The sequence below is a fragment of the Procambarus clarkii genome, chromosome 21 (assembly GCF_040958095.1).
Source record: "Procambarus clarkii isolate CNS0578487 chromosome 21, FALCON_Pclarkii_2.0, whole genome shotgun sequence".
NCBI lineage: Eukaryota > Metazoa > Arthropoda > Malacostraca > Decapoda > Cambaridae > Procambarus > Procambarus clarkii.
In genome coordinates, this window is record NC_091170.1 from 16,159,360 (window position 1) to 16,168,351 (window position 8,992).

Consider the following 8,992-nt stretch of genomic DNA (forward strand, 5'->3'; position numbering starts at 1 on the left):
ATTAATTACTGTTACAGTCACCTCATGCTGCAGGGATGGATGTGAGGCGCCGCCATGCTGCAGGGATGGATGTGAGGCGCCGCCATGCTGCAGGGATCAATGTGAGGCGCGCCATGCTGCAGGGTGGGGTGTGGGGCGCCGCCATGCTGCAGGGTGGGGTGTGAGGCGCCGCCATGCTGCAGGGTGGGGTGTGAGGCGCCGCCATGCTGCAGGGTGGGGTGTGAGGCGCCGCCATGCTGCAGGGTGGGGTGTGGGGCGCCGCCATGCTGCAGGGTGGGGTGTGAGGCGCCGCCATGCTGCAGGGTGGGGTGTGAGGCGCCACCATGCTGCAGGGTGGGATGTGAGGCGCCGCCATGCTGCAGGGTGGGGTGTGAGGCGCCACCATGCTGCAGGGTGGGGTGTGGGGCGCCGCTATGCTGCTGGGTGAAGTGTGAGGCGCCGCCATGCTGCAGGGTGGGGTGTGAAGCGCCGCCATGTTGCAGGATGGGGTGTGAGGCGCCGCCATGCTGCAGGATGGGGTGTGAGGCGCCGCCATGCTGCAGGGTGGGGTGTGAAGCGCCGCCATGCTGCAGGGTGGGGTGTGAGGCGCCGCCATGCTGCAGGGTGGGGTTTAAGGCGCCGCCATGCTGCAGGGTGGGGTGTGAGGCGCCGCCATGATGCAGGGTGGGGTGTGAGGCGCCGCCATGCTGCAGGGTGGGGTGTGAGGCGCCACCATGCTGCAGGGTGGGGTGTGAGGCGCCGCCATGCTGCAGGGTGGGGTGTGAGGCGCCGCCATGCTGCAGGGTGGGGTTTGAGGCGCCGCCATGCTGCAGGGTGGGGTTTAAGGCGCCGCCATGCTGCAGGGTGGGGTGTGAAGCGCCGCCATGCTGCAGGGTGGGGTGTGAAGCGCCGCCATGCTGCAGCGTGGGGGTGTGAGGCGCCGCTATGCAGCAGGGTGGGGTTTAAGGCGCCGCCATGCTGCAGGGTGGGGTGTGAAGCGCCGCCATACTGCAGGGTGGGGTGTGAAGCGCCGCCATGCTGCAGGATGGGGTGTGAAGCGCCGCTATGCTGCAGGATGGGGTGTGAAGCGCCGCCATGATGCAGGGTGGGGTGTGAGGCGCCGCCATGCTGCAGGATGGGGTGTGAAGCGCCGCCATGCTGCAGGATGCGGTGTGAAGCGCCGACATGCTGCAGGGTGGGGTGTGAAGCGCCGCCATGCTGCAAGGTGGGGGTGTAAGGCGCCGCTATGCTGCAGGGTGGGGTTTAAGGCGCCGCCATGCTGCAGGATGGGGTGTGAAGCGCCGCCATGATGCAGGATGGGGTGTGAAGCGCCGCCATGCTGCAGCGTGGGGGTGTGAGGCGCCGCTATGCAGCAGGGTGGGGTTTGAGGCGCCGCCATGCTGCAGGATGGGGTGTGAAGCGCCGCCATGATGCAGGGTGGGGTGTGAAGCGCCGCCATGCTGCAGGTTGGGGTGTGAGGCACCGCCATGCTGCAGGTTGGGGTGTGAGGCGCCGCCATGCTGCAGGTTGGGGTGTGAGGCGCCGCCATGCTGCAGGGTGGGGTGTGAGGCACCCCCCATGCTGCAGGTTGGGGTGTGAGGCGCCGCCATGCTGCAGGGTGGGGTGTGAAGCGCTGCCATGCTGCAGGGTGGGGTGTGAGGCGCCGCCATGCTGCAGGGTGGGGTGTGAGGCGCCGCCATGCTGCAGGGTGGGGTGTGAGGCGCCGCCATGCTGCAGGGTGGGGTGTGAAGCGCCGCCATGCTGCAGCGTGGGGGTGTGAGGCGCCGCCATGCTGCAGGGTGGGGTGTGAAGCGCCGCCATGATGCAGGGTGGGGTGTGAAGCGCCACCATGCTGCAGGGTGGGGTGTGAGGCGTTGCCATGCTGCAGGGTGGGGTGTGAGGCGCCGCCATGCTGCAGGGGTGGGTGTGAGGCGCCGCCATGCTGCAGGGCGGGGAGTGAGGCGCCTCCATGCTGCAGGGTGGGGTGTGAGGCTCAGCTATGCAGCAGGGTGGGGTGTGAAGCGCTGCCATGCTGCAGGGTGGGGTTTGAGGCGCCGCCATGCTGCAGGGTGGGGTGTGAGGCGCCGCCATGCTGCAGGGTGGGGTTTGAGGCGCCGCCATGCTGCAGGGTGGGGTGTGAGGCGCCGCCATGCTGCAGGGTGGGGTGTGAGGCGCCTCCATGCTGCAGGGTGGGGTTTGAGGCGCCGGCATGCTGCAGGGTGGGGTGTGAAGCGCTGCCATGCTGCAGGGTGGGGTTTGAGGCGCCGCCATGCTGCAGGGTGGGGTGTGAAGCGCTGCCATGCTGCAGGGTGGGGTTTGAGGCGCCGCCATGCTGCAGGGTGGGGTGTGAGGCGCCGCCATGCTGCAGGGTGGGGTGTGAAGCGCTGCCATGCTGCAGGGTGGGGTGTGAAGCGCCGCCGTGCTGCAGGGTGGGGTGTGAAGCGATGGACGGCGATGAATCCGTCCAAGTTGTTGGGCACCATTCCTTCCCGCCTTCCCTGCCCAAATCCTTGTGCTACCCCCTTCCCAGTGCTATATAATGTTATGACGCTTTCCATTCACCAACACCCATCACCACCACCACCACCCTTCACCACCACCCTTCACCACCACCCTTCACCACCACCCTTCACCACCACCCTTCACCACCACCCTTCACCACCACCCAACCCCACTACCATTCATCACCACCAATTCGTTGCCTTGTTGGGTTGAATGTTATACACAGTAGGCACTTCTGTAGTTTTATAGATTAGGACAACAAGGTGTATAACTGGCCAGCTGAGGTCCACCTACTCTGAGTCTGAGAGAGAACTGCATCTGCTGCAAGCACGGCTGGTGCTCCTCTGTCTGGCATGACGTCAGAGGCCTACTCGCCTGTGATTGGTTATGTCTCAACCGCCATATAATTTGAGCATAACACTGTTCGGACACACTACCAAGTCGACGTCCCTTGTCGACAAGCTCTGGCTAGCTATATAGTTACAATGATACTGAAGGACCTCGGTGGCATTCAATATTGGTTTACATGTGAAATTTGCATAATAAATATTGAAAGAAGATCAGGTGTGCGTAATACTAACACCTCGGCATATGCACCAAAAAAAAATGATCATAATAGGTGAAAATCATGGTAACAATGCTTTGATTAAACCAGAGTATTAAGAACATGTGTATGTCTACTTATCAGATATGAACAATACAACTCGAGGTATTGCCTAAACAAAATTATTAACATGTGCCAATGGCATGTGCTTGAAAACCATACAAAATTAAACAATTATTACATTAATGGAGCAAAGTTCTGACCTAACAACCACAAATGAATTTTAAGATTAGATAATAAGGATTTTTTTTTATTTTTTTTTTTTGCTAATGTACAACATATTTACAAGACCAATGTACAATACATTTACAAGCTATATACAAGACCTGGATCAAGAAGACTAACATCTGCGTGATAGCAATCAGGATTCACTGGCCTCAATGTGGTTGCTAGAACATTAATGAACTCTTATGATAAGCACTGTAAAAATACATATTGCAGTAGACTTAACAATGACATCTAATTTATAACACAAAATAAAGTTGAGAAAAACTTCATTATACTATATATATATACTGTAATGGTAATAATAAGACACATATGGTGGAAATACTGCAAATGAATTTTTCAAAACAAAACAGAATAACTGCAGAGTGCACTCAATTATAAACTCTGCGGATATCTGCACCTAGCTCATCCAGAGCACTATACAACTCTGGCTCTGACTGAAGGTCAGGAACAGATGAAACTTCATGTGACAAACTATTATCTTTAGAGATAATCTCGTTAACATCAAGCCAATGGACATGTGGTGTGTGCACGGTTGAAACGAGAGGTCTAGATCTAAGATTATAAGTGCTAGTATGGGGTTGCTGAACATCAAGTGGTCTGTCAACCACAGAAGGTGGTGTCCCAATAGGAAGATCTGTCTGGGTAAGTTCATTGTCATCTTCCCCATCAGTCTCGTCAACAGTCATTTTAGCTAACTTCATGTGGTCTAAATGTTCATTTATATACTCTCCTGTTAACAAGTTCTTAAGTCTGTATTTGTTACCTTTGATAAGCTCGGTTACCTTATATGGACCCAAAAATTTCTTAGTTAACTTGTACATAGGACCAGACCTGTGTTGGTTAAGTATCATTACTACAGATCCGATAGTTATTTTACTGGGTTTAGCTCATGCATCCCTTGCTAGAGTGAACTCGGCTGTTGCTTTGGATAGCAGTTCTCATATTTTCTTGAATACTAGTTGCATTTGTCTTCGCTTCACTTCAACAAAATCATCTACGTTATATAAGGGAGTAGGAGGTACGTTAATCAATTCATTAGGGAGGATCTTATCTGTACCATAAAGAATAGCGTGAGGTGTGTCACCTGTAGAAACATTAATTGAAGAATTTATAGCACACTGAATTCAGGGTATGAAATCATCCCAATTGTTGTTATCAAAATTCAACGTGACTCTCAAGGCATCTAACACTTTCCTGTTAGTACGTTCGGCTAATCCGTTGCTAGCTGGGTGGTAAGGTATGATACTACATTTTCTAATGTTATATACATCACACAAGCTAGTTAAAATACTATTACTGAATTCTGGACCATTATCTGAAAGGATTACTTTAGGCATACTAAATCTACAAATTATTTGGTCATGGAATGCACTGGCTATAGTTTCTGCTGTTTTGTTCGGGATAGGAACTAGTTCGCAATACTGTGAAAAATTATCAACCATTAAAAGCAAATGTTTGTTCCCTTTTTCTGTTTCTACAAAATTTGTCAACAAATCCATCGATACTCGTTCCCAAGGAGCTTTAGTTGCTGGGTACACCTGAATTGGATTAGGTCCTGAAACATGTCCCTTGTGCTGTAAGCAGGTTAAACATCTGTCAACATAATGAGCAATCTCCTTAGCCATTTTTGGCCAAAAATACTTCAATCGACCTTGTTGGAGTGTACCAAAGGAGATTCGGAGTGCTATTTAGTAGAGAGATGATACAAAATTGTGTTTATTGACTAGTGAGAGCCCGTAGCATGTATGGTGTGGGATATTGCGGTCCTTAACCTAGTCAAGAGATAGACAGACAGACAGACAGACAACAACAATTGGTAGTGGCCCTCGTGTCTATTTGATTTGATAGAAGAAAAAAATGAAGACTAGTAGTCCCTGTTTCTTAGATGAAAAACTTTTAACTATAAAAATGTTTGACTGAGTGACTGACTGACTGCTTTTCTGGACAGGTCTGCAGGTCTGCAAGAAATAATAGTAATGTAGGTAGGGAACATGTCTCCTCGGCTCTTTTATCTTCCACAAAGCCTTTCCTCCTATCTCAACCCTATTAGTTCATGCTCTCGTGTTTCACTTTTTGTTAAAACTAAATCTACACACGCGATATGAAATGTGAAAAAAATCTTATATTATGCTATGTTAACAGTGCTTGAATAAAATTATTAAGAGTGCTAGGGTACTGTTGCGCACAGTCATCTCGCTAAGGCGGGTCGGTGACAAAATTGTCAAAATGATGTACCTTGCATACATCACATCTTTAGTGGTTTATGCGGCACCTCTGCTTGTTTTGATGACTGAAAGGAGTTTGATGATACGAATAGTAATTGCTGACACTGAGCATATTCTCAAAACATAGTTTCTGCAAAAAGAAAACAAAAAAATAACAGTAAATTAGATGCGAGCTGTGATTTGAAAACAGAAGATGGGTGATGTGTGGCTTATTGTGTGGACTCTGGAGATATGATCACCACATAAAAGTTTTTCAAAGAAAAGCGGTAATATTTTTCTTTGTGTTTGGATGTAATGGCTAAACATGGTTGACATTTTCAATAATGTTATTTGGTCATCAGACAAAGTTGATTTTCCACGTTACGTTACAATGTGTTACAGAGGCTAAAACTGGTAGACACTAATATTTATATGGTAAGAGATGTAATGGAGATGGACTAAGTCATACTTTCATAATGTTATTTGGACTGCAGAAAGTTGATATGCGTTACGTTACAATATGTTACAGGGGCTAAAACTGGTAGACACCAATATTTATATGGTAAGAGATGAAATGGAGATGAACTAAGCCTCACTTTTCATTTCAAAATGATATTTTGGACTGCAAAAAGTTGATTTGCGTTACGTTACGTTACGTTACATTGTGTTACAGAGAGCTAAAACTTGCAGACCGTAATATTTATATGGTATGAGATGTAAAGGAGATGGGCTAAATCATACTTTCATTTAAAAATGTTATTTGGTCATCAGACAAAGATGATTTTCCACGTTACGTTACAATGTGTTACAGGGTCTAAAACTGGTAGACACCAATATTTATATGGTAAGAGATGTAATGGAGATGGACTAAGCCTCACTTTTCGTTTCAAAATGACATTTTAGACTGCAGAAAGTTGATATGCGTTACGTTACAATATGTTACAGAGGGCTAAAACTGTCACACAGTAATATTTATATGGTATGAGATGTAATGGAGATATTGTGTTTGGCTAAATGGGGTTCACATTTCATTATTCAGACATCGGACAGAAAGTTGCTCGTTACTCTTAAAATGATATTTGGGCAAAGAACGAAGTTACCATATTGGTCACGTTACATTAATGATATTTGGGCAAAGAACGATGTCATCATGTTGGTCGTGTTACGTTACGAGGTTATAAGGGTGAGAGTGATGGGGGCTCGAAAATTGACATTAGTCGTCCATCCTCTGGTGCGCTGTCAGTCTAAGTGAAATGAAAAAAGATACGTGAACAGCGGCGGCAGGAGAAAGGAATTGATGTTACTTTCCCCAACTATTAAATGATCTGGAGAGAGAGAGAGAGAGAGAGAGAAACCACTGACTGCTATGTATATCCCACGCAGTTGTGTTTACAACAAATTATGATTTGTTATAATAATAAGATTGAAGACCAGCTAATGACTGGATATTCTTAAAAAATGCTATTTGAGCAAAGAATGATGATACCATGTTGGTCACATTGCGATACAAGGTTATACATATGATCAGAAATAATACTAAAGGCTTTGCTCAGAACATCCGGTCTGGGAAGGGTGTAGTGATGCTTGATGGTTTGGGCTTGGAAGGGGGGTGGGAGGGGGGTAGGGGTTTGGTGGGGGTGGATGGGGAGAGGGTAAGGCCATCCCACTACCTCGTCCATCTCACAACGCCTCAAACCGCCACGAAGGTTAGACCTTAACGAGACGGATTGCTGTTTCATTCATTCAGGAGTCATGAACATTCTGTGACATTGTCTTGCTATGATAACGCCGTTGTGTGTTAAAAGGTTTGCACAGCAGTAATGGCTGTAGGAAGAAGAGGTGATGGAGATTGAGTAAACATGCATACATTTCAATGATCACAGTTAACAAGAACAATTTGTAGGTAGAGATCGCGTCTCCGTGACGATGTGTTGACTTATATTGAAATTTGTAACTAGCTCGTCATGATTGTAACTTGCTTAGCTAAAAATGAATTGTTGGGGTTCAGTCCTGGACTCCTTTATGCGTCTCTGCAAGCCTTTACTGCCCATATGACTGCCTTGTGTGAGATTGGACTGTTTAGCATCACGTAGGTAGTTCTTGACACACTTTGTAACCCCGCATATAATGTAGAGGGAGAGAGAGAGATGTATAAATAATCAGATAGCTTGTTAATCAATGTGTGTCAAACTCCCAGGACTGCATTTTGGAATTTGTATGTTGCGCTCATGGCTCACCTTTGAGAAAGAACATTGTCACACTCAATGCTATGTGCTGGTGTGAGCTGTGTCAGGAGAGAGTATGGTATGCCGTATTGGTATGCCGTATTGCTGTCACTCCCAGCAGTGTGGTGGTGGTGTTGGTATGTGGTATGTCCTGCTATGTGGATGGAGGGGGGGGGTGACTGACTATGTTAGAGGTTGATGATGACATTCGCAACAGTTAGGCCTCAGCCTTTGAAGAGGTAACCCATGTGGACATGTGGTGTCACTCCTCATAGCTATGTGGTAGGTATATGATTGATGGTTGGCAGGTGAGGGCCTGCTGGTGGGAGTATGAACCTCGCCCCTCCTTAACAAATCCGCAGTGGAGGGAGAGCCATGCTGGGGTGAACATCTCCAGACAACTCTGAAGACATCGAAAAACCATTAAAGCAAATGGACCACATCCCTCCTGCTGGACTGTGCTCTCTCATACCCCCCTCAACACTTACGGCTTCCTGTAGGGAAAACTAATGGATGTCAAAAACCACAAATGGCCCCTAAGCACTCTCACGCCGAGAGGAAGCTCCCCTCACTCTTCCCTCACCCCTCCCCCACCCCTCTCCCACCCCAAACAACATAGCCGCCTATGTTGAGACCCCTCACACCTACACACAGCCTCTACATAGCTTACTTACTATCATCAAAACTATTATCTACACACAGGAATAAGTCTACGGCAAACACACATACATATTTAACTACTCTTTCCACATATTCCACTCATATCCTCGTATTTCTTACTCTACCACATAGCCCACATACTCTCCTACATCCCCAACAACATGACCTCCCATCTTTCCTGACCGCATACCCAAACACCGGACGCTCACATGCGTCCGACACGCCACAACTTCCGGGAAAATTCCCCCCAAACCCTTTGCGACTAGACACCTGCGCGCCACCTGCCCAGCTGGCTCTATAGACCCACCTGGGCAGATGGCTTGCGCAGTTCTAGGCGTATATTTCACTACTCACTAACACCCTTCACCACCAACCATAAATACCACCCTTCACTACCACCCTTGACCACCACCACCTTTCACCACCATAAATCACCACCACCCTTCACAACCCTTCATCACCACCCTTCACCACCACCACCCTTCACTACCATTCATCACCATCCTTCACCACCTTTCATCACCACGCTTTATCACTACCCTTCACCACCACCTTTTATCACTACCCTTCACCACCACCCTTCCTCA

The 8,992-nt window shown here is 48.5% G+C and overlaps 2 protein-coding genes across 2 annotated transcripts; both read right to left on the reverse strand.

Annotated features, from left to right (window-relative positions):
- Nucleotides 1–22: 22 nt before the first annotated feature.
- LOC138367109 (mucin-7-like) lies at nt 23–595 on the reverse strand. Its single transcript, XM_069328513.1, has one exon. The coding sequence runs from the start codon at nt 593–595 to the stop codon at nt 23–25; it is 573 nt and encodes a 190-aa protein (XP_069184614.1).
- A 749-nt stretch (nt 596–1,344) lies between these two features.
- Nucleotides 1,345–2,340, reverse strand: LOC123760785 (mucin-7-like). The gene has a single exon (XM_045746569.2). The coding sequence runs from the start codon at nt 2,338–2,340 to the stop codon at nt 1,345–1,347; it is 996 nt and encodes a 331-aa protein (XP_045602525.2).
- Nucleotides 2,341–8,992: the final 6,652 nt, after the last annotated feature.

Excerpts from the sequence above, each read along its gene's own strand:
- LOC138367109 (XM_069328513.1), bottom strand. The coding sequence starts at position 595 with ATGGCGGCGCCTCACACCCCACCCTGCAGCATGGCGGCGCTTCACACC.
- LOC123760785 (XM_045746569.2), bottom strand. The coding sequence starts at position 2,340 with ATGGCGGCGCCTCACACCCCACCCTGCAGCATGGCGGCGCCTCAAACC.